The sequence below is a fragment of the Misgurnus anguillicaudatus genome, chromosome 5, assembly GCF_027580225.2.
Source record: "Misgurnus anguillicaudatus chromosome 5, ASM2758022v2, whole genome shotgun sequence".
Classification (NCBI taxonomy): Eukaryota; Metazoa; Chordata; class Actinopteri; order Cypriniformes; family Cobitidae; genus Misgurnus; species Misgurnus anguillicaudatus.
This window is the reverse complement of record NC_073341.2, coordinates 33,527,302-33,553,999: the sequence shown is the minus strand read 5'-3', so window position 1 is coordinate 33,553,999 and position 26,698 is coordinate 33,527,302. Positions and strand designations below refer to the sequence as shown.

The following is a 26,698-nucleotide window of genomic DNA, read 5'->3' as shown; positions in this document are numbered from 1 at the left end:
TTTTAGGCAAGTCTAATTTTTAAGTTTCCAAAGCAACATTTATAAACGTATAAAAAAATATGTGATGAGGAAGAATAAAAGATGAAAAACATATAGTAGGAAATACAATTTCCAACTCATATTTTATTTCTTAAAGTCCAACAAATGATAACATTTAATAAATGAGAAATCATTTAAACTACTAAAGTAAAACAGTACCATATACATTATAAATGAATGGGACGGGGCTGAAATGTTATGAATACTAAAGAAATTAAATGCTGAAATGTCTCAATAAAACATGATAGAAACTGCAACAAAATAAATAACATTTGTTTTTTCCCCACCCAATAAATAAAGCCAACCGTTCCCACAGTAGTCCATGGCATATCCAGCATTTTTAAATGTAGGATATAAACATTTCATCTCTATGTTCACATTACAAAGACATACCAGAAATTTGTTGTGCACCATTGACCTCAAAATATCAAATGCCATTAATAAAAAATGACAGCAATTACAGAAAACAAACAAATGAAACATTAAATTAATGACAGCTGTCATGTAAAATCTAAGCTCTGTTGTGCCACTACATGGCCAGATTGAAGTATTGACATAAGGCTTAAAATATTGTTAATGTAATATTCTGCTGCACCAAGTCGGTCTCAAACATAATCTACAAAGATTTACTAAACAAATTCGCAGACAAATCAAGCAAACAAAGTGTTGATTTACAGTAGAACAGTACAATATGGAGGGCTACAAATAAATAAACCTCACACACAATGGTTCAAGGCTTTTGTGTGACAGGAATAAACATTTATGCACACTCTTGTAGCTTTCTTCATAGACAGAGAACTTAAACAAAAAAGGCTAATACGGCCACAAGTGCCGTAACTTTGATTAAAAATTTGGACTTTATTTGATTTTCTCTATTAATGCAGATTATTATTATTTATAAGGACACACACACACACACACACACACACACACACAATGGGGTTTTGGGGTGAAGATTTTGTGACATCAGTTTCCCGTTTTACACGACTGGAGCAGGAAATGGGGTTATGATAGCAACCACTAGAGTGACAGGTTCCTGTTACAGGAAAACACATTGCATTTCACTGCACTGAACCCATGGCTGTGCCATCCTGAAAACACAAAATAAATACATTCAAATGAATACTAAAATAATTACAATTAGGTTAAAATTTGAATGAAGTATCTAAGCACAATGCTAATTTACATGCTTAACAAATGAGAAAAAGCACAGCACACTTATAACCACCTATGCTGATATTAGAATTGTATGAGCTATGGACCATAAAGTAAATATACATTAAATTAGTGATATGAAAAACCCGGAGTGAAGCTGGAGTGGAATGATTGCTGAAACGTTTCAGCAGATAGGAGTCATTACTATCACTCCACTCCTCTTGTCTCTGTGTTTCCTGGTAATATGCAAACCTTAATGCTTTGTTTAGGAACTTTATCATTGCCAAAACTGGCCACATGTTCTTAGAAACCAAAAACAATGTATTCACTTAATATGCATCTACAGTGAGGAAAATAAGTATTTGAACACCCTGCTATTTTGCAAGATCTCCCACTTAGAAATCATGGAGGGGTCTGAAATTGTTATCGTATGTGCATGTCCACTGTGAGAGACATAATCTAAAAAAAAATCCAGAAATCACAATATATGATTTTTTAACTATTTATTTGTATGATACAGCTGCAAATAAGTATTTGAACACCTGTCTATCAGCTAGAATTCTGACCCTCAAAGTTTAGTGTGCCTTTAAAATGTCCACCTCCACTACATTTATTATCCTAAATGAGATTCACCGGTTTGAGGTCATTAGCTTCATAAAGACACCTGTCCACCCCATACAATCAGTCAGAATCCAACTACTAACATGGCCAAGGACAAAGAGCTGTCCAAAGACACTAGAGACAAAGTTGTACACATCCACAAGGCTGGAAAGGGCTATGGGGAAATTGCCAAGCAGCCTGGTGAAAAAAGATCCACTGTTGGAGCAATCATTAGAAAATGGAAGAAGCTAAACATGACTTTCAATCTCCCTCGGACTGGGGCTCCATGCAAGATCTCATCTCGTGGGGTCTTAACAATCCTAAGAAAGGTGAGAAATCAGCCCAGAACTACACGGGAGGTGCTGGTCAATGACCTGAAAAGAGCTGGGACCACCGTTTCCAAGGTTACTGTTGGTAATACACTAAGACGTCATGGTTTGAAATCATGCATGAACCGGAAGGTTCCCCTGCTTAAACCAGCACATGTCCAGGCCCGTCTTAAAGGAATAGTCCACTCATTTTCAACACCAAACCATGTTATTACCCTAACTAAGAAGAGTTGATACATCCCTCTATCATCTGTGTGCGTGCACGTAAGCGCTGGAGCGTGCTGCGACACTTCGATAGCAGAGATAAACAGAGACAAAGTTAGAAGTGACCAAACACATCAACGTTTTTCCTATTTAAGACGAGTAGTTATACGAGCAAGTTTGGTGGTACAAAATAAAACGTAGCGCTTTTCTAACACCCTCCCTCTCCCATTATGAGAGGGAGAAGGGGAGCGGACTTTTCAGGCGAGTCGAAGTACTCCCAAAAGTGCTATTATGCCATAAATTATAGTGGGAGAACTTGCAAAAAAGCAGGGTGTTCAAATACTTTTTCCTCACTGTATTTATTATAACACAGTATATACACCGATCAGCCATAACATTATGACCACCTGCCTAATATTGTGTAGTATATATTGTGACACTTACATGGGTTCATAACGCTTTCTTTGTGTTCATGCACAACAGTTGGCCCCGCCAGCAGAAGAGGATCCTGAGACTCCTTGACTGCCGTGTGTTCAATAAGAGAGACAGAGCGAGCAAAACCAAATTCTGATCTCATCCACCATAGAAATGCCACCACCAACAACAGACTGAGAAACACTACAGACCAACAACAAATAAAAGATTTGCAGGAAGGTCAGAAAAACACAGTACACATTTATTTTGTATATGTAATGTCAGTGAAGAGTTTATTTATGGCAAAATCATTATTTTAGTTTTAAATAACCATTTACCACCCATAAAACTAATAAACTTGGGTAGGAGTTAGTTATGTCCTATTATGATGCAAGTTAGTTAATCAAGATGCACTAGTTGTAAGCAACCACAGCAAGGTAGGTATTGCAATCATAAATATTGCAATCATAAGTATTTACGTAAACGGAAGCCTGGCTGGTATTTACGGTAATACTGAATACTCCTGACTATTGCAAAACATACAATCAATACGTCATTTGGCTACTCAGTAGGTGTGGGTCGTAGGTTAATGCTAAATTTCTGACACTGATCATTAAAATTATCACTACTGTTTCACGATGGCCATCTTTCATCTGGGACAGATGAAAACATTGCAGTGTGAAATGACGACATTTAAGAAGCTTTATATAAGTGACATGTGTGCATCTTAAGACAAAACAACAGCACTGATATATTTGTTAGCTCAAACATGCATTTTAGTCTGGGACTAGGTTTAGGCCTTAAAGGGGCCACAGAAAGAAACTTTGCAAAACCCGACTTAAATTTGTTTGAATGCAAAGTCTGTTTTTTTAATAGTTTTAATAAAACCTATAAACTTCCTTGTGCAACAGGCTCTCTGCAAATGCTGACTGTATTCTGGTAGGTTTGTGAAACAAACCATGTTCAAACTGATAAGATCAGAAACCGTAATTTTTTTCAAAGATAAATTTTTTTCAGAAGAGTATACAGCTGCTGCAAATTTTGGTGTGCTACACAGCCAGGAACAGCAAAAGGTTGTGTAACCTCACTGTGATTGGTCGAGTTTCTAATGCATTCATGTGCTCAAATGTATTAATTTGTCTGATATCAGCAAGTTAAAGAGGTTTGAAGCAAGCCTTAATGCAGGTTATTAAGAAAATAAAGCAGAATATTATCAATGCAATTTTGAGAAGTGATAAAGTAAAAAATGTTCATAAATTACAATGAAGCATAAAGGATGAAAAAGATGTTAAACCAACCGGTCAAAGACAGCATCCATGTAAAGGCCGAATCAGACAGCATGCCTCTTGTTTCCGATAGAGACACAGCTTTGTCTGAAAGTAAAGAATGAAATGTAAAAGTCCGTTATATAAAGTGTGCTTACAATGCATTTTATATTTACATTCATGCATTCGACAGACACTTTCAAACTCCAAAAAAAAGAGTGTACAGAGTGCATTCAAGGCAGACATTTCAGACATTTGTTTAAAGTCAAACCCATTATTTTATATTGAGCTACATAAGCTACTATACAAGTAACTTCTGCAAAAGGACAGCTATTTGTGCAACAAGTGTTGTGGCTGTAAAAGTACATTTCTACCACAGAAACCCATTATTTTATATTGAGCTACATAAGCTACTATACAAGTAACTGCTGCAAAAGGACAGCTATTTGTGCAACAAGTGTTGTGGCTATAAAAGTAAATTTCTACCACAGAAACCCATGGTGAGGTTTACAACACAGCTACATTAAGAAGGTAAAATGCACGTTAGCATCTACACAATGCTTTACAACTGGCAACAATAGTTAAGAAACCACCTTAAAACTAGAATAAATGTAGTCCATCTGATACATCTGTAACATTCAAAGCTTTTCATGATAAATCTAACTTAGTACTGCATGTATGATTGGTTACTGAACCCTTATTTACACTGCATGTGTCTATGTCGTGTAATGCTTGGGTTACTTGGCGACGTGAGACTTTTTTGAGCGCTTTGAAAAGAAGGAGGAAAGCGACACAGTCACATTTTCCGCTTAGTTTTAGACATGAATTGTAAAGCAATTGAGCATTTCGGTGGGTGCTCAAGCCGAGCCCGAGTGTTTTTTGTAGCTCTTCCATCTGTGAAACAACACACGGTGCAAGTGAGGAACCTTTTTAGGGTTATAATGTTTCCGTCCTGAAACCTCGTTCAGATAGCGCAGATTGAAGGGTTTGGTTCCAAAATGCAATAAATCCATTTTGACTAATTTTGGTAAAAATGTGTTTTCTATACCAAGAAAACCACTTTTTTCTTTTACACACTTTCACATAGCACAGTGGTTCCCAAACTTTTTCAGCGTGTGGCCCCCCTTGTGTACGGTGCATTCCTTCGTGTCCCCCCAAAGAAAATTTGTGACAAAAAACTGTTCTAAAACTCAACATTTTAATAAAAAAAAAAACATTAAAATAAGCAGTGCTTTTGGTTAGTAGCCTTATTTTTTAGGTTTAATTACACAGAATTCACGATAAATTAATGTATTTCATAAAATGTCATAAAACTGGGGCCCCCCTGGCACCATCTCACGGCCCCCCGGGGGGCCCCAGCCCCCAGTTTGAAAACCACTGACATAGCATCTTTAGGTCAGTGGTTCCCAAACTTTTTCAGCGTGCGGCCGCCCTTGTGTATGGTGCATTCCTTCGCGGCCCCCCCAAAGAAAATTTGTGACAAAAAACTGTTCTAAACTCAACATTTTACTAAAACACATATTAAATTATACAAAAACGTAGTGCTTTTGGTTAGTAGCCTTATTTTTTTATGTTTAATTACACAGAATTCATGATAATGTATTTTATAAAATGTCATAAAACTGGGGTCCCCCTGGCACCATCTCGTGGCACCATCTCGTGGCCCCCCTGGGGCCCCGCCCCCCAGTTTGAAAACCCCTGCTTTAGGTAATAATAACAATAAAATTTCAAATCCATAATTTGACTTTCAAAGATTTATTTGAAAAACTGCCGTTTTTCCACAAAATGCAATAAATCCATGACAAGTTTTTTTCCAAAATGTTATAAATCTATTGAATCAATATATAAATGTGCATTAATCTTTGCCATGTTATTATATTCATTTAGTTGACTAGTGCTATACACTGATTAAACATGAATGGCATTAATCAAAACACTTACTTTGTCATATTAAGAACACTGTCATTGCTGCTGTCATCATTGGGACGTCGTCGCTGAACTTTTTTGAAAGCGATCAGCTGTAAAATGTTTTAGTCCTGCCGGATTTTCATTGGCTCAAATAAAATAATGGAAAGTTTTTCATGAGATCCTCCGGGGTCAATGTGTTAGCATGACAGAAGCTTGATGCTATTGCAAGAACAAGCAGCAGTCGGCATTTTTCCGTCTCCTGAGTGCCTCTTGCGTAAATTATTTGGTGGCTTGCGTTTCTTCCCCATCACAGACCAACAAGAGTATTATTTTGTTTTTGTTTGTTTGTTGATCACGAAGTACAAAGTAGATGAGGAAAACTAGGATTCTGTGTATTCAAAGCGCCGCCATTATCGTTTACAGTGCGTGAAATGATGCGCTGTGATTGGTTAAGCGGATTTATTGCATTCTGCAGAGAAGGAGGACTGCCGTTTATCGCGTTTTGGAAAAAAAGGGAAAAAGATGACAGAATAAAACTGCAGATATTGAATTTTGTGTAAAATTAAGAATTTACTTTTTAATACTGACCTGATACAATACTGATTTTGTCTGTAACACATTTATTTTTTTTATGGCGTTTATCGTGTTTTGGAACCAAACTCTTCATATCTCGCCTCATTGTTCCGCCCCCAAGCCAGCGGGTCATTGACTGATATCAGTTGCTTTCCCTTGCAAATAACACATTAACTTGGAGTCTGCTGGCCATTTGCATTCACACAAACTTGAAGACATCTTCCTGGGCGAGATTGCACTTTATATTTTTCACAGTTTGTGACATGCACACCTTTGCGGGTCGTACTTCACCACCGTGGCTTTAGAGGCTCAGAAACAAGTTACTGTCGTTAGTGCTTGCAAAAAGTCTAATTGGCAAAGAAAGGGAACATGGGTTGTTACCCACACACATCTATCTATGCTTTTAAAAAGACTTTCCCACGCATCATATGGGTCTCTCTTCGTTTGCCCATTGTAGAAGCTTGTGTTGTACTTCCTTGTGTTTCACGCAGGGCCTAAAATGAACTTTTTGCCACAACTGCTAATAGCCGGAGACTTTACGGACCAAAATACATCTGCACTAAACATATTTAAAGGGTCATGAAATACTAAACATTTTCTGAGATGTTAACAGGGAAGGTCGTGTTGTACATCATTGAAGACAATGTTAACATCTATTCATTTTATAATTCAATAACGCTGTGAGAGGCAGGTGGACTGGGAACTTGCTCATAAGGGCAGTTTGCATCTAAGCAAGGATGCGGTATCATGTCCTGACTCCTGTATCATGTATTGTTTCCACTATAACAGTTTTACTTGATTTTTAATTAAATGAAATATTATATTCAGTTAATTTATTTCTGTAAATAATTAAAGTGCCCCGCCCACTTCTTCCCGTTCTTCTCACAGCGTCCAATCCCATTTAAGTTGCATTTTTCAAATTGATAGCAAGGAAGACAGGAGCTAAAACGGGGGTTTCGTAACCCTTTAAGTAACACTATGCAATAATGTACTATGTATTAACATTAGTTAGCTACATAAGTTAACCTACCAATAAATTCTTATACAGGATTTATTAATATTAGTACATGTTAATTAACATTATTACATGGCTTGTTGGAATGCTTGATTCTGATTGGCCAGTTAAAGAAATTTGCAGGTTTGTTATTGCTGCTCAAAACTAATAACACACAGTAACCTGGATGCTGCAAATCCTTTTGAGAGGTACAGTTTAATATTACACAAAAATTAAATATAAATATCTCTTTTAAAGGATTAGTCAATTTTCTTAAAAAAAAAATCCAGATAATTTACTCACCACCATGTCATCCAAAATGTTGGTGTCTTTCTTTGTTCAGTCGAGAAGAAATTGTGTTTTTTGAGGAGAACGTTGCAGGATTTTTCTCGTTTTGATGGACTTTAGTGGAGCCCAACATTCAATACCCAACTCAACACACAACAGTTTCCTTCAACTGAGTTTCAAAGGACTCCAAACGATCCCAAACGAGGCACAAGGGTCTTGTCTGGTGAAGCGATTGTCATTTTTGACAAGATAAAAAATATGCACTTTTAAACCACAACTTCTCGTCCAGGTCCTGTCGTGATGCGCCAGCGTGACCCCACGCAATACGTCATGACGTCAAGAGGTCACAGAGGACGAACGCGAAACTACGCCCCAGTGTTTACAAGTGTGTTGAAAGAGGACCGTTCCTACGTTGTTGTATGTCAACTGATACTAATTAATGTCTTTGTGTCAGTTTATTGTTTAAAATGGTCCGCAAATGTACATTTCATATATGTAACCCGTGACCTCTCTATCTCTACGTCACTACGCATTTACGTTAGGTCACTCTGGTGTATCACAGGATCGGACCTAGACGAGAAGTTGGTTTAAGGGTGCATATTTTTTTATTTTTCTTGTTAAGAATGACAATCGTTTGGCTAGATAAGACCCTTATGCCTCGTGTGGGATCGTTTATAGTCCTTTGAAACGCCGTTGAAAAAAACTGCTAAGTGTTAAATTATTAAAGTATAAAGTATTAAATGTTGGGTCCTACCAAAGTCCATCAAAATGAGAAAAATCCTGCAATGTTTTCCTCAAAAAACACAACTTCCCCTCGACTGAACAAAGAAAGACATCAACATTTTGGATGACATGGTGGTGAGTAAATTATCTAGATTTTTCTTTTAAGAAAATGGACTATTCCTTTAATAACATATATGACATTATATTTACCAGTGGCGAACCGTGAGTACTTCAGCTGGGCCTTCAAAATATGCAATGAAGTGCAAATGCCTCTCCATGCGCAATTACGCATGGCGCAATAAATGAAAGTCACAAATTTAATGGATAGGTTCTACTTACTACACCGCCTTAATTCTTAAAAACAGGAAAATGGAGACAAGTGAGCATGGGGGAAAAAACACCAAAATAAATTGAGAGTAGTTTGTTGTTCATAAATTTTAAAATTCAGAATATAATACTAGGCTATTCGTATTTCGTTAAATCATACAGTGAACGTGTAAAAATTCTGAGCACGCAAAGTTAAATTACAGAATAGGCATCGTTTGCCTTTAAATGCAGTTTTAAAGTTTAAAATTACTTTAATCTAACTGATAAACACAAATACAGACTCTGCTGCTCTGTAAATTTGCATTTAATTTTTGTTTTTTGTAAATATATATTTAGCTGTAGGATAGCTTGTTAGTCTTTTTTCATAAGTGGAAATATAGCACCCTGCGTTCTCAGTGCACCTCCTTGTGGCTTATAACTGTTATATTTTGCGGGCTCGCAAAATCCCTAGCCCGAGCCCCGGTGAATGTTTTTGCATTCTCTGAGATTTAGTTAGGTAATTATATTGTATGTAATTTGGCGTCGCCTGTCAGTCATTACTATCCTCAAGTGAAACTGTCAGGAAGTGAAAGTATAATTAAACCCATTATTTTTCTCGTGTTCACGTCTGATATGCGCAGCACAGCTGCACGCGCATCTCTCGGCTGTGCTCTTCACGAGTACCCGCTTAAGTAATTTCGTTTTTACCTCAGCCCTATCAAACTAGCCACAACGTCAATCACGTTTTCTGCCATTTACCTCAACCACTCTCACCGCAGAGATTCGGGCCATTAGACGGTCTATGATTAGGACTTCTTCTTTGGTGTTTTACGGCAGCTCGCATCCAGCTTGTTGCATGATTAGGACTTCATGAAGGCTTACAATGCTTTGTTTTTTACCCGCCCACTTGAAATCAAAGCGTGATTGGTCGATTTGCCCGTCACTCTCCACACCAAAACACATAGCTTGGCCTTCCTTGGGATTCTTGAAGTCCTAACCAATGAATGAGCCAGTTTACCGGGCCTTAATTGAGACAGACGATTCTGATTGGATATGAACCTGACAGTAAGCTTAACGTTAGAACATAGATGAGAGAAAATATATTACATGTATTAAATTAAATTAAATATAAATTTAAACATGTAAAAACATATTTTTATTGAATACTTTATTATTTATTAGTATTATTATAAAAAATATTTTTATTAATTTTTTTAGGCCTTCTCTGAAGGCGTAGAAGGCCCTGAAGGTTCCCCACTGATATTTACTAATAATTAAAATAAATAGTGTTTGTGACATTTGAACATCTTGTTTCCGCAAGTAAACGGGTTTTCCTAGTGGAATGTGGATTGAGCAAATAAAATATTTTAAATCAATATTTAATGTTCCTTACCTTACTTATGAGGAAATAGCCATGTAATAAGGGGGATAATGTACTTTTGCACGTGGTCACGAGATTTGTACACGTATTTAAGCAACGCAGTTTTAGAACAAGTTATTTTAAGCCATTGAAACAAACAACAGATCTATATGCGTGTGCGCTTTCTCTGTGTGAGCAAAGACACACAAGACACACAACTGCAAGACACACAACTGCTGCTCATTAAAGGCGGAGTCCATGATGTTTGAAAGCCAATGTTGATATTTGAAATCACCTAAACAAACACGCCTCTACCCCAATAGAATCTTGACCTTCTGTTGATAGACCCGCCCCACACCTACGCAACCCGGCATTTGATTTGATTTGATTGGCTATAAGTGTGTTTTGGTAGTCGGCCCGTCTCCTTCTCCAACGCGTTTTTCAAACATCGTGGACTCCGCCTTTAAGCTCTTGAGCATTTTTCCCGCTTTATTAGCCTTATGCGTCATTCTCGTCTTTGCAAGTTTCCTCATAAACACGACCATTTAGGGCTTAAGAAAAAGTGAACAGCTAAAAGAGAAAACGCATGTGTAATTGGGTCCGGACTTTGCTCTTAAAGGGGAAGTTACCTAATCTTGCTCCTGTCTGTCACTCATGTTTATGAAACAGCATTAGGAGAAAATCTCTCACTTCTCTTGACTAAATCACTTTTCTACCTTAAAGAAAAAATATATATACATACATACATAATTATTTATTATCATTCCTTTATCATTGACTGTTTATCCTCAGAGAGCTTGAGTTCTTCTTCTTTTTATGCTTGTATAAGGTTTTGTGAGAATTATGAACATTTGTATAGTATTAAAGATTTTAATAACAGAAATACCTTATGATACATATCGTTACCATGATATAAAATGAATCCTATCGTGATAGAAGATTTTGGTCACCCCTTATGTTTGCGCATCATGTTTCTGTTTCGGTGGAGTTCATTTTGCCGCATTTTATGATGTTGAAGTACCGCTGGGGCGATATATAATAAGCATTGTTCTTGACTCGTTCTCCCTATACCTTGATGTCATAATCAATCATAATTGGTCTGTGCTGCGCTGCATTAGGTCGAAAGCACCCGTTGTCTCGGTTTCTAGTATTTACAAAAAATGTCACCGGACGACAAGCGATCACTAGCGCTGTATAGACCTTTTGCGTGTTTGCAAACAGAGATGATGTTTTTTTGTGGGCGGAGCCCAACTTGTGGCAGAAAGTGACTGCTCCGCAATAGAGGTGTGAAGTGTTGATTTTTATGGATCCGGTGTTCGGTAGAAGTCTGTTTCCCCTATATTTCTCTTAAGTATAATGTTTCTTATAACGTTTTCACCAAGTTACGTTTATTTTTTAAATAAATTAAAAGTTTAAATGGCTTGGCTACTGATATGTGTGATGTATGTAATGTATATGTATTGTTCTTTATTGGTTATCAATTATTTTTACAGTATGAATCGCTGAAGTACTTATAAGAGCAATACTATCATGTATTCTGTAAAATATAATTTATTAAATATTTCATCCTTTTCCTGTTTTCAATTTCTTCCTTATATTTATAGCCTACGTGTTTGTTCTAAAACTATTATGTTTACATACAAATTAATTTGTATAGGCCTGTTTATATAATATTAACACTTTACATCGTGTGTGTGTGTGCTATGTTTATATATTTATTAGTAAACCATAATTTATAACAAACAGGAAGACGACATAGGCTAAGATAGAATGTAAAAATTAGTAATTGTTTTAGAAAGAAAACTTTAATAAATGGTAATATTATTGATATTATGAACTCATTCAAATCTTTAATTGTTCTAAATAAATTATAAATGTAACGTGATAAAAACGCTATAAGAGACACATAGAGTGAACAGACTTCGACCGAACACTGGATATCTTCTCTAATTATTTTTTATTCAAATTATTAAAAGATTTTCAGATGATTTCATCACTCCAGTCTGTCCGGTTGAGGGCTTATTGCAACCATAAACACCTAAGTTTATCTTCAAATGGTGTCTTCGACGACGGTATACTATAAAAATGAAGGTCATCTATTTTGACATTCCTATTCTGACACTTAACAGCACAACAAGACATTTTCTAGTGAGTTATATTGTTCGTTTCACTCGTGTCTCATTCATTTCCACTGTTTTTCTGCCACCACATTGCGTGCGTGACGTAACTGTGACGTCGACTCGCAAAAGGTCTATTAAGTCGACAATACCTGTTAGCTCTGTGCCTAGAATTTACAAAAATGCCACGTTTCAAATACTAGCCAGTGGGGATTTTAAGACCTAATTCATTCAACTCTACCTGCATTAAAGTTTGGGTGAAAAATGGCCAGTCCAGCAGGTGAAACGGGACCGAATCTCTGTGATATCTGAAGTTCGCCACCGTTGTGCTTATCTGCACAACAAGTAGAGTTGGTGTATCGGTCACTCCAGTACACTCGACTCTGCACAACACAAACATTACTAAGCTAGAACATTTCAACATGACCTTAACACAACGTTTGGTTTAAAACAGGTCAGTGTTGCTGGTAGTAAAATGTAATATTTGGATTAAGAAAAGCCGCAAACTGAAGGTAATGTACCTCAAACACTGCCAGTCCAAACGGTCTGTCCAGATATCCATTGGATTCAACAACTGTCTTTCTATGTTTGCCATCAAATGCAACCCTTGAAATTGTGTGACGGTCCGAGTCAGCCCAATATAAAAGACCACGAGGGATATCTAATGAAGAAAAAAAATATTAATCATGAACGTTCATCCTTTACCAATTCTGACAGGACTTAAAATTCTGACATAATTCTAAGATTTCCCTACTCAGTCAATATTAAAGATAACAACATATATATGTTTACAGAATGTTTAATACAGATATGAATATATATTATGAAGAGTTTGGTTCCAAAACGCAATAAATCCATTTTGACAAATTTCTGTAAAAACTTGTTTTCTATACCAAGAAAGTGACGAGATGAAAACGACTATTTTCTGTTACAAACTTTCACATAGCATCTTTAGGTTATAATAACCATAAAAAAATTCAAATCCATAACTTGATTTTCAAAGATTTATTATAAAAACAAATTATTTTTTCCACAAAATGCAATAAATCCATGACAGTTTTTGTTTCAAAATGCTAGAAATCTATTAATTCAATGTACAAATGTGCATTCATCTTTGCCGTTTTATATTCATTTAGTTGAACAGTTGTACACACTGACTAAAAAAAAAACATTAATGTCATTTATCAAAACACTTACTTTGTCATATTAAGATCACTGTCATTGCTGAGGTTATACTTGACATCGTTGCTTAGCATTTTTCACAGAGATCAGCTGTAAAATGTTTTGGTCCTGCTCGATTTTCGTTGACTTTGAGTGAAATAATGTAAAGTTAAGCCGCATTCAGACAGCCAGCGATGTTATCGCTGCTCATCGCCTGCCGCTGGTGGTTGATGTCGCTTGTGGGCGTTCCCACTTCTGGTTGCGTAGTAGTGTGACGTTACCCCATGTTGTAAACAACAAATCAGTGCTCCACTTACTTCACTCCCATTGGTAGTCGCTCGTGAAACTCGCTGCTAAATAGCATAAAGTTAAACTTTTCTCAACTTTTGTCGCGCGACTCCGTCGCTAATCACGCCTACATTCTGTCGCCAACGGTCACGTTCGCTCGTGTCGCCGGAAGTCGCCCAGTTTCCATTGAAATGAATGAGATCGCGTTGCTCTGCTACTGCTTGTCGTTGGCTGTCTGAATGGGGTGTTATTCATAAGATCCCCTGGGGCAGCGGTTCTCAATCCTGGTCCCGGAGGCCCACTGCTCTGTACATTTTGTATGTCTCTCTTATCTGAAGAACAATGAAATCTCTGCTAATGAGCTAATGATTAGAATCAGCTGTGTTAAACAAGGGAGACACACAAAATGTGCAGAGCCGGGGGCCTCCAGGGCCAGGACCGAGAACCACCGCCCCGGGGTCAATGTGTTAGCATGAGAAACTTGATGCTGTCGGGAGATAAGCACCAGTCTCCCTAGTGCTTCGCGTAAATTATTAGATGTTGATGACAATCTATCCCGTCACAGAAAACCACCACAGGTTTATCAATGCTATTCAATAAGGGTGTCACGATTTCACATTTTAAATCGAAATCGATCGAAATTAAGTCACAACCTCGAACTTCGAATTAAAAAATGGGAACGTCGATGCTGCCACGCCCCCATGTCACGTCCGGTCGGCTTGCCAAGCGGGGGAAAATAAACTCTCAGAAGTGCCTTTCAAAACATCCATCCAGCGGAACGCAATTTATATTTTTAACACGAGAGATGTATTGCTACAACTCCTTAAAATGCATATCATAAACAGGATTACTACCTAGTGATCTGCCTTCGGAGAGAACGCAGCTCTCTGCACGTGCACGAGAGAGCCGCCAAGATGCAGCGGGTTATATTTTAAACAAAAGGTATGGTTTGCCTCAGCTCGCATGAAAAGCATAAAACTGAACAAAAACGTAAGGATTATTACTTTAGTTTATGTTTAGACTTTGAACAGATGCGAGAGCGCGTGCACGTGAGACAGAGAGAAGCGCAGCTGCTTGACGCACCGGTTTTATTTCAGATAATAGGAGTCCAAGACGCGCGCATTAAGTCTATCTGCGTGCAAGTAGGAATTCTCTCTCTACAAGCTCTCTCACGTAAAGTAAAGCCCACAAACCCCCATGCGAGGAAAAGCACGCAATGTGCATGTTAATGTGAAACTATAATAATAATAATAAAAAAAATAATAAAGGCATATAATTTTTTGTCTTAAAAAAATTCATTTAAAAATTGAGAATCGAATTGAATCGTGACATCAGAATCGAAAATTTAATCAAATCGAGGATTTGGAGAATCGTGACACCCCTACTATTCAAGTATTATTTTGTTTTGTTTGTTGATCACGAAGTACAAAGTAGATGAGGAAAACTAGGACTCCGTGTACTCAGCGCGCCGCCATTGTTTGTTTACATTGCTTGAACGGTGGGCTCTAATTTCTGGAATGGATTTATTGCGTTCTGTAAAAAAGGAGGAGTGGCGTTTATCGCATTTTGGGAAAAAAGGGAGAAAATATGACAAAATAACACGGCGGATATTGGATTTTGCGTAAAATTAATTATTTACTTTTAAATACTGACCTGATATCGTACTGATTTTGGCAGTAACTCATTTTTTTCAAAAATGGCGTTTATCGCGTTTTGGAACCAAACTCTTCAAACAAACACATATATATATATACACAGTCGTGCTCAAAATTTTTCATACCCTTTGTAAATATGACCAAAGAAGGCTGTGAAAATAAATCTGCATCATTAATACTTTTAATCTTTAATTTAAAAAATCTACAAAATTCCAACCTTTCATTGGAGAATAATAATTTTAAATGGGGGAAAATCTTATTATGAGAGAAATATTTTTCTTTAATACACACTGCTCACAATTAATCATACCCTTTTATTCAATACTTTATACTAGCCTCCTTTTCCCAAGAGAACAGCTTTGAGTCTTCACCTATAATGTCTGATAGCGAACACCTGACAAGAGATCAGAGACCATTCCTTCATGCAGAATCTCTCCAGATTCTTCAGATTCCAGCTCCATGTTGGTGCGTCTTCTCTTCAGTTCATCCGTCTCATTTTCTTTAGGGTTCAGGTCAGGGGACTGGGATTGTCAAGGCTAAAGCTTCATTTTGTGCTCAGTGACTTATTTTTGTGTCAGTTTTGATGTTTATTTGGGCTCATTGCCCTGAATGAAGATCCAACCATGGCCTATTATATGATTTCTAACAGGGACAGTCAGGTTTTTATTTTTTATCTGTTGGTATTTCATAGAATCCATGATGCCGTGTATCTGATCAAGATGTCCAGGACCTCCAGCATAAAAATAGGCCCACAACATTAAAGATACAGCAGTATATTTTGTTTTACACATGGGGTACTTTTTACCCCTGTGTGCACCGAACTAATGTTGAGTGTTTGCTGCTAAAAATGGTCAGATGAAACAAAGAAAAACAAAAAATGCTTTTTTTAAATAAACGTTCAAAAGTATTAACGATGCAGATTTATTTTCACAGCCTTCTTTGGTCATATTTACAGGGGCCTGAATAATTTATATATATATATATATGAAGAGTTTGGTTCCAAAGCGCAATAAACGCCATTTTTGAAAAAAATGAGTTACTGCCAAAATCAGTATTATATCAGTTCAGTAGTTAAAAGTAAATTCTTAATTTTACGCAAAATCCAATATCCGCCGTGTTATTCTGTCATCTTTTCTCCCTTTTTTCCCAAAATGCGATAAACGCCACTGCTCCTTTTTTACAGAACGCAATAAATCCATTTCTGATATTACAGCCCACCAGTCACCCAATGTAAACAAACAATGGCGGACGCGCTGAGTCCACGGAGTCCTAGTTTTCCTCATCTACTTTGTACTTCGTGATCAACAAACAAAACAAAATAATACTTTAATTGCATCGCTAAACCTGTGATGGTTTTCTGTGATGGGAAAGAAACGTAAGCCATCAGCATCTAATATTTTCCCTGAGAGGCACTCGGGAGACGGGTGCTTGTTCTCCCGACAGCCAGCTTCTCATGCTAACACATTGACCCCAGAGGATCTTATGAAAAACTTTCCATAATTTTACTCAAAGTCAACGAAAATCGAGCAGGACCAAAAACATTTTACAGCTGATCTCTGTGAAAGACGTTAAGCGAGGACGTCAAGTAACCGCAATGACAGTGATCTTAATATGACAAAGTAAGTGTTTTGATTAATGACATTAATGTTTATATTTTTAATTAGTGTGTACAACTAGTCAACTAAATGAATATAACATGGCAAAGATGAATGCAAATTTATATAGGCTATTGATTCAATAGATTTATAGCATTTTGAATAAAAACTTGTCATGGATTTATTGCATTTTGTGGAAAAAATTATCCGTTTTTATAATAAATCTTTGAAAATCAACTTATGGATTTGAATTTTTTATGTTTTTATAACCTAAAGATGCTGTGTGAAAGTTTGTAACAGAAAATAGTTGTTTTCATCTTGTCACTTTCTTGGTATAGAAAACACGTTTTTACCAAAATTTGTCAAAATGGATTTATTGCGTTTTGGAACCAAACTCTTCATATATAAATGCTTGGCACAAGTGCAAATTCAAACCTAATGAAATTGCTACTGGATGACGTATAGAAGAGGATATAAGTGCTATTCTGCGGTGTCCATCCACCCTTGCACGCTCAATTCTGGGGGACGTCCCACTATCAGCCCAGAACAAAAGTCTACGGAAAGAAACAAAAGACAAGTACACAGATTTAGCAAAAAACTTCAACACACTACCTTAAAGACAACGGTGGCACTTTACAATAAGGTTGTACTTTATATCATTAGTAAATGCATTAGCTAATATAAACAAAAAAATGAGCAATACAGTTTTTCAGCATCTGTTAATCTTTGTTAAAGGAGTAGTCCACCCAAAAAATGGGGCCCGTTGACTTTTCATAGTAGAAATAAAAATGACTATGGTCAACTACTCCTTTAATGTTAGTTAATGCCAATACAGTTGTTCATGTAAGTTCATTTTTAAATAAATTTTAAAAATGTATTCGTAAATGCTGAAATTAACATGAACTAAGATTAATAAATGCTGTAGAAGTATTCTTCATTGTTTTTTCATGTTAGCTAATGCATTAACTGATAACCAGTGTTGGGGAAAGTTACTTTTAAAAGTAATGCATTACAATATTAAGTTAATCCCCAAAAAATATTTAATTGCGTTACTTAGTTACTTTTCATGGAGAGTAATACTTACAGTACTTTTAAGTTACTTTTGCATTACTTTTTCTTACTTGGCTGAGGCTTGATCTCTTTCAGGCCTTGCATGTGTTTTTATGATTGAGAAGTTCTGCATTCAGAAATTGCATATTTCCATCACAAAAATGTCAAGCTCTGGCCTGCTATCTCCGTTTCGGACGCAAACTGTTCCCGCTTAGGTGCACACCATAAACTGTAAAAAAAGATGGACGACGCCTGTTCGCTCTCTTCCATTGGTGAAAAGTGAAACCGCCAGTGTCCCGATATGGCGCTGACATCTTGGGTCTTGAGTCTGCGCAGTAGCGATTTTGGGACCAGTCCTGCGCAGTAGTGAGCAGGAAGTAAAGCCGCGAAATCAAGACCCCGCAGAATGCGCATATCACACGATATCACAGCTGTCAATCATGACGTGACACCACCGTTTTTATAGCATTAAATAATTACCTACACACAAACTAATTTTAAAAACAAACATTTGAATTTACATCAGCGTGATAAAAACTACGGTAAATGGCAGAAACCAGCTTCGGAAAAAAGATAATTGAAGTGTAATTAAATTTTTTATTTGGTCTCAAGTGCCATTGAATAACATGGGGAGGCGGGCTTTATGACCTATACTGGGACCAGTCACTGGGGGGCAATCGAGACGTTTTGGCTTCACTTTTCAAGGCTTGTGCAGCATGCTTGGTGCGCATGCATAGAGTTTGCGTAATTCTACTTGACTACGTTCAGTTTATTTCAGTACATTGTTTTTTTTAATCAAATGAATAGTAACTTACATTACTTTTTAAAAAGTAACTCCTATATTAAATTGTACAATTATAAAGTAATGTGACACTTTACTCGTTACTTCAGAAAAGTAATATTATTACGTGATGCATGCTACTTGTAATGCATTACCCCCAACACTGCTGATAACAAATACAACCTTATTGTAAATTGCTACCAAGAAAACAGAAAATCAAAAGGGAGTCATTTTGTGCATTGCATTAATAAATAATTCAAAAAAGTTGAATAAAAAATTTAAATTACTTTCTCTTTCTCTCTGCCACCAGTTCATTTCTTTTATTTTTTGCACACTTCAACTCTGCAACATCTCAAATCTTTTCCATTGTAGGTTAACTTTTTTCCATCCTAAATATAACATCATATCTTGTCCCATATCTCTTTTCACATTAAAACTAGAACTAAGAAGTTGAGGTTTGGTTTTGTGTTGTTAGGATAGTTTACAAAAATGAAAACTATGTCATCATTTACTCGCCTTCGTGTTATCTTGATAAATGATAGTTGATGGTACCAGTTGACTTCCATAGTAGGAAAAACAAATACTGGTTACTGTCAACTGTGCCCTCACCATCATTTATCAAAATATCATTGTTTGTGTTCAACAATATAAAGAAACTCATGCAGGTTTAGAACAACATGAAAGCGAGAAAATAATGACAGAATTTTTTTATTTTTGTGTGAACTAAATCTTTAATACACATCCCTGTGTTGGGTTCTGACCCATGACAGAATTACTCTTAAGGTTATTTATGGTTGCAAATGCCAATTTTGTCTTTTTAATGACTGTAAAATCTATGCGAGTGATTTATAGAAAACATAGCATCTACCCTAGCAAAGGATGGACAGCGACTGCAGTAGGTCTGGAGAGTCCAGAGATGAGCTGACTTTGATCTGAGCCATTCAGTGAGACCACATGTAAACCGTGTGTACTGGTGCTGACCCAGTACAAATTCTCGTGAATCTCATCCACTGCCAATCCCACAATGCCAGTGGAGGCCTTTATCAACACAGAAGATCTGTGGTCATTGGAGTCAATCGGCATGCTGGAACATAAAGAAAATATGATTTAAAAACTTTTAGGTGAGAAAAAAATTCAAGGTCACTTTTAGCATTTTGATAACTTAACAAGAGTAACCAATCTGGTGTAATGCATATAGTTAAGCTGTAAATACAGCTACATCTTAAATGCATCTGTATGCATCAGAATCTTTTGTGTCAAAAGATTTTTGTAGCATCTCTCTAACCTTTAGTACAGTATGCACTGTACAAACCTTTGTACCTTTTTTTGCTGCACTTCTGTCTCTGTATTGTGAAACCATTTTCTCACCTGTTTGGTTGTGGTTTATGTTGCATTGAATATATTTACATATCCTTCCTTTCACAGCAGGCTTAAACCTTTAAGGTCAAAATGGTGCTTTTTAGCTTATGCGTTCATCTAATGCAGAATGATACATTCTTGCTGCAAAGTTTCACAAAAATTGTGTTTTTGGACTATGAGGGATGTTTCGAGGTAAAATATACAGTTTCTTTGTGACCCAGGATAATGCTTACAATCTAAATATGAGATTAGGAGCATCTACCCAGTCAATATTAAAGATATCAAGATTATATTTTAACACACTGTTCTATACATTATGTAGATAATTTTTTTTACCTGTAGATGACATCATCTTCTGGACTGGCCCAATACAGTGTGCTTTTTGCATTATGCGCTGCAATAGGTCCTGGTGTCCCCGTTTGATTTGTGATGCTCGTTTCCTCCGCACCGCTGAGGTCCAACCACTTAACACCCTCACGAGTGGAGACCACTATATGAGCAACACCACCTGCGCAATGCCATAAATATTAGACACCAACAACAATCTTCAACATCCTCACAGTACAATGACATCAAAGCCACCTTCTCACCTTTAGCCTTACACTGGCCCGTCCCTGGGGTCAGATCATACCCGTCCTGACACTCACATGTAAGAGATTCATTGGAATGGATGCAAATCTGATCACACACATCTGAATCAAGACATTGGTCCACATCTAAAAGACAAAGCGAGTATTTGAGAAAAAAAAACCCAGGTTAACCCAGGGCCGGTGACAGCTATAGAAGGGTGGGCTGGCAGATATCCTGGGTGGGCAATTTTATATATGTGACCCCGGACCACAAAACCAGTCATGTAGCACAGGTATATTTGCGGCAAATGTCAACAATACACTATGGGTCAGAATGATAGATTTTTGTCTCGAAATAGGATATTAAGTAAAGATCATGTTCCATGAAGATATTTTGTAAATTCCCTACTGTATATAAAAAAAAAATATTTGTCATTAGGAATATGTGTTGCTAAGGACTTAATTTGGACAACTTTAAAGGTGATTTTCTCAATATTTTTACCCTCCTGGTTTTCAAAAAGTTGTATCCCGGCCAATTAAACATAACAAGTTTGGTGGTACAAAATAAAACGCAGCGCCTTTCCAAGCGGACTCAAAAGAGGAACCACATTCCATGGCGCAACAGCACTTTTGGGAGCACCTCGACTCGCCTGAAAAGTCCGCTCCCCTTCTCACTCTCATAATGGGAGAGAAAGGGTGTTACTGCGCAGAGTCGAAGTACTCCCAAAAGTGCTATTACGCCATAAAATATAGTTCCTCTTTTAAATCCGCTTAGAAAAGCGCTACGTTTTATTTTGTATCATCAAACTTGCTCGTATAACTACTCGTCTTAAATAGGAAAAACGTTGATGTGTTTGGTCACTTCTAACTTTATCTCTAAATGGTAGCATTGAATGAATGGGGCTAAGCTAAATGCTATCGAAGCGTTGCAGCGCACTCCAGCGCTTACGTGCACACACACAGATGATAGAGGGATGTATCAACAATTCTTAGTTAAGGTAATAACATATTTTAATATTGAAAATGAGTAGACTGTTCCTTTAACGCTGTTAAAAAAAAAACATGTAAGAAGTAATCTGATGCAATGTGAATAGATCTAAATGTAAAGCTGCATCAACACTTGTCATTTTTGTTAATAATACTATATATTCTATACGTTTAATAATTTCCCCATTTTTTTTCTTCGCCTTCCTTGTAAAGCAGCTTTGAAGGAATGAAACACTGTAAAATATACAAGCTATACAAATAAATATGACTTAACAACTATGATGTTCTGTGTATCAGGGCCGTAATCACAATAGACATTGAGTGGGACATTTTTAATATGCATACATATACAGCCCTGAATGTTTTGTTTGCCTTCAATGTTCAAGATGTGGTTACGACCTTGCTATGTCAGTTATTTACAACCTAATGAAAAAAGCTTGTGTAAACACATACGTGTTATTGTTTAACTTTAATTAAAAGTGTTTTTTACCTTCACAGTGTGTATCCTTGACCAACCTCATACCACTGGGACAGTCACACATAAAACCTAATGGCAGATCTACACAAAGGTGGGAACAGCCCCCATTATCGTCCTTACACTCATTTATATCTAAACAAACACAGAAACAAAGCAAAAAACAGCTGATTATGATACATTCATTAAAAATAAAATATAATAACATTCATGGAAATTGTCCAAAGTGATTCAAACCCATGACCTTAAAGGAATATTCCATTTTCTTAAAAGAAAAATCCAGATAATTTACTTACCACCATGTCATCCAAAATGTTGATGTCTTTCTTTGTTCAGTCGAGAAGAAATTATGTTTTTTGAGGAAAACATTGCAGGATTTTTCTCATTTTAATGGACTTTAATAGACACCAACATTTAATACTTAACACGTAACAGTTTTTTTCAACTGAGTTTCAAAGGACTATAAACAATCCCAAACGAGGCATGAGGGTCTTATCTAGCGAAACGATTGTCATTTTTGACAAGAAAAATAACCAATATACACTTTTAAAGCACAACTTCTTGTCTAGATCTGGTCGTGATACGACAGGTGACCCCACACAATACGTCATGACGTCAAGAGGTCACATAAGACGAACGTGAAACTCCGCCCCAGTGTTTACAAGTGTGTTGAAAGAGGACCGTTCCTACGTTGTTGTATGTCAACTGATACTAATTAATGTCTTTGTGTCAGTTTATTGTTTAAAATGGTCCACAAATGTGCGTTTTATACATGTAACACGTGACCTCCCTACGTCACTACACATTTACGTTAGGTCGCGCTGGACCGGACCTAGACAAAAAGTTGAGGTTTAAAAGAGCATATTTTCTATTTTTCTTGTCAAAAATGACAATCGTTCCGCTAGACAAGACCCTTATGCCTCGTTTGGGATTGTTTATAGTCCTTTGAAACACCGTTGAAAAAAACTGTTACGTGTTAAGTGTTAATTGTTGGTGTCTATTAAGTCCATCAAAATGAGAAAAATCCTGCAATGCTTTCCCCAAAAAACACAAATTCCTCTCGAATGGACAAAGAAAGACACCAACACCCTGGATGACATGGTGGTGAGTAAATTATCTAGATTTTTCTTTTAAGAAAATTGAATATTCCTTTAAGGCAGGCAATAATGCTCTATCAATTAAGCTACAGGAATATTAAGTTATTTTGCTTTGCAAACACGAGAATACAATTATATCGACTTATAGAAGAACTAAAATAAATGAATGAATGTTGACTTATAGAAAAAGTCAACCTTACTCGGTCAATATTAAATAAATCAAAGTTATATTTTTACAGAATGTTCTTTACATTATGCAAGATGGTTTTATGTAGTAAATCACAAAAAAATTACTTTAGCTGGGGTTTCACAGACTGGGTCACAAATGTACACTTTGTTTTTAAAAAAAATTATTTAATCGCACCAGAACAATTTCACTGGAGCATCTTACCACAACCTAGCTCATCACTGCCATCTTTACAGTCGTTGGAGTTGTCACACCTCCATGAAATAGGCACGCATTCTCCATTGGCACATGTGAAATCTGACTTGGAGCATACTTTTGTTTTAAGAAGTCCTGTGCACTTATCCAGCTGTTCGTCTGCTCCATTCGGGCAGTCAGGTTTGCCATCACAGATGCTGTGATTATGAATGCAGGGCGCTGCTACCACGCAGTGGTAGGAAGCAGTATTGCAATTAAAGCAGGAGATCTCATCACTTCCGTCTCCACAGTGGTCCACACCATCACAGAGTAGGTTTAGAGATATACACCTGTGGTTACTACATGGAAACTCTTCTCTCGGACACTTCTGAACACTTGCAAACACTGTAATAAAAATTATAAAACAAATTATTATCCTAAACAAAACAATGGTACTTATAAATGTTAATGTCAGTGCAAGCTGGTTTTAGTTAAAGGGGTCATATTATGAGATATTTTTAAGATGTAAAATAGTGTGTATGTGAAGTTTTAGCTCAAAATACCATATAGATAATTTTTTATATCATGTTAAAATCGCAAATTTGTAGGCGTGAGCAAAAGTGTGCCGGTTTTGGATGTGTCCTTTAAAATGCAAATAAGCAGATAAAGTGCAAACACTGATCACATTGATGGTGTTTGTTGTAACTGAAACTCAATTGTGCTGTCAAGTCCTTCTTTTCTCCCTCTTTCTTTGCACTAAATGGCAGTGCTGTGGTTGGATAGTGCAGATAAAGGGGGCGGTATTATGGTAATTCACCTTGCTACCTACCTCACAAAACAGGCGAAATCTGAACGACCTAATTTTTTACATGCTTGCATAAAATGGCTTACTCAAATTAAGTTACTGGATTGATCTTTATCGCATTTTCTAGGTTGATAGAAGCACTGGGGACCCAATTATAGCACTTAAACATGAAAAAGTCGAATTTTCACGCTATGACCCCTTTAAGACAACTCAAACATGCATTTTAGTCTGGGACTAGGCTTAAGCCCTGTCTATGAAACTGCCCAAGTCAATTTAATTTTATTATTTGGTAGAAAGGATGTTTAACAGCAACAAGCTTGAAAAGTGTTTTATGAATCAAATCATGATAACATGCATTCAATATTAGATACATCTATTATTACTATATTTCCTTATTTCTATACTGTTTTGTGTTAATATCTCTACTGTTTGTCCTAAAAATGTTTTTTTTTCTGTGCAGCTGCTTTGCAAAGATGCAATATTGTGAAATGAGCTATAGAAATAAATCTGGAATAAAGTAAATTAGGTAAAACCTATAACTTTTTATTGGTATAACAAAAATGTATACATTCAAGTAGTGGATAACAACAAGCATATTTCAAAATACAAGATGGATATTTGTACAACCTTAGTGTCTCCCACAGTGTATGCGCATTTAAAATAAAATCATAAAAAAGAAAAGGAAGGAAAAACGTATAACTTATTTTGGGATTTTTAAAGAGTGGCATGATGGCGCCCCCTGGAGGATTTCAAACATTTCTCACATTGATATAACTTTTTTGCTAATAACATTTATGTGATAAAGATATCTGTTATAGGAATTATAAATTGTTTTTGTCATGTTAATATACTTTAGTATTTATTATAGTAAACTGAAGAAAGTTATAGTATATTATAGAATTTACTACACATACCATAGTATTAACTAGAGTAAACTGTAGTAAGTACTTTACTTCTAACTACAGTAAACTATAGTGTATTGTAGTATACTATAGGATATTATAGTATTTAATTTATAGAATACTATATATTATAGAGTAATTTTACTTCATTTCCTATATTTAGATTACTATAAATTACTATAGTACTTTTAATAAAGTTTACTGTAGTACATTTACTATAGTATGGTTCAAAAACACTATTTACTATACTACATAATTATAATTTTACTACATTTTTCTATGGTAAACTAATTTTACTATAATATACTATAGTATTTTTTCATTTGGGATGACATGCATTTAATTTACATTACAATTTGTTTTCTTAACCAAATCTGTACTTTTATAAACGTCACCTATGATCATTGTACGAGTACGTAGTATTGTCATGCACGCACGTGGAATCACCTTTCACAATGTTAAACGCGCTGCGGGATTTCTATGTACAAATAAAATAACAGTCAGTCAACTAATTTATCATATACTTATAACTAAAATTTTGTTTGAATATCATATTTTTTGTCTTGCGCGTGGAAACTCGGAATATCAAAACTTTATGTAATGAATGACAGTTGCTCCTCCTGTCTGCCATGGCAGCAGACCGAAGCGTGCAGCGTTAGAACAACAGTAATATATTAACATATAAAAACGCGTGCATATCCAATGTTGTGATAACAGAATGATACATCATCCCTTACCTTCTGTCAAAGGTATGTATAACAAACTCATCAACACTAGTAATAAAACACCAAGGTGTTCCATGCTTTGCTCAGCGTCCTCTAGGTGTGCGCTGTCGCGAGGAAATGACGTCATGTATACGCTACATAATATCCAAAACACTTTAACATTTCATCCTTTCCTCACTTTATCGGAGAACTTGAATTGATTGCAAACTCTATTCATACCCTTTCAATTTAAAAATGTAATGTTATTGCCAATTTTAAATAAAAAGTATTATTTATTTATTTTTGCCATTAGTTATTTATTTTCCCTTCGTTAATTCATTTTATTTATTTATTTTCAATAATTATATTATTTAATTCATTTCTTTGTATTTTCGTATTTGAACTGTAAATGTTTATGGTGCAATGTGTCTGCCTTTGACAATCGTAGTTTATTTTTTTCTATTGCAAGCCTATTTTGTATGTACATTTGAAATTCCAATAAAAAAACACTTTAACATTTTAAATGAGATTTACCCTTCTAACAAATTCCTACATCAATTTTTTTATATAGAAATTGTACCCATGTTCATTCTGCAATAGCTATTCTGAAGACACTGATCATATATATTTTTAT

The 26,698-nt window shown here is 36.1% G+C and overlaps 1 protein-coding gene across 1 annotated transcript; it reads right to left on the bottom strand.

The window, feature by feature from the left end:
- Positions 1 to 103: 103 nt before the first annotated feature.
- On the bottom strand, positions 104 to 26,248 carry LOC129414009 (low-density lipoprotein receptor-related protein 8). The gene is made up of 12 exons (XM_055167874.2): positions 26,098 to 26,248; positions 23,684 to 24,058; positions 22,211 to 22,330; positions 20,755 to 20,880; positions 20,501 to 20,672; positions 19,674 to 19,889; positions 17,410 to 17,528; positions 12,797 to 12,936; positions 12,517 to 12,658; positions 4,040 to 4,114; positions 2,772 to 2,945; positions 104 to 1,130 (listed from the first exon to the last, which is right to left on the bottom strand). Coding segments are annotated over exons 1-12 (1,776 nt in total). The 5' UTR covers positions 26,213 to 26,248; the 3' UTR covers positions 104 to 1,128.
- Between the last annotated feature and the right edge of the window lie 450 nt (positions 26,249 to 26,698).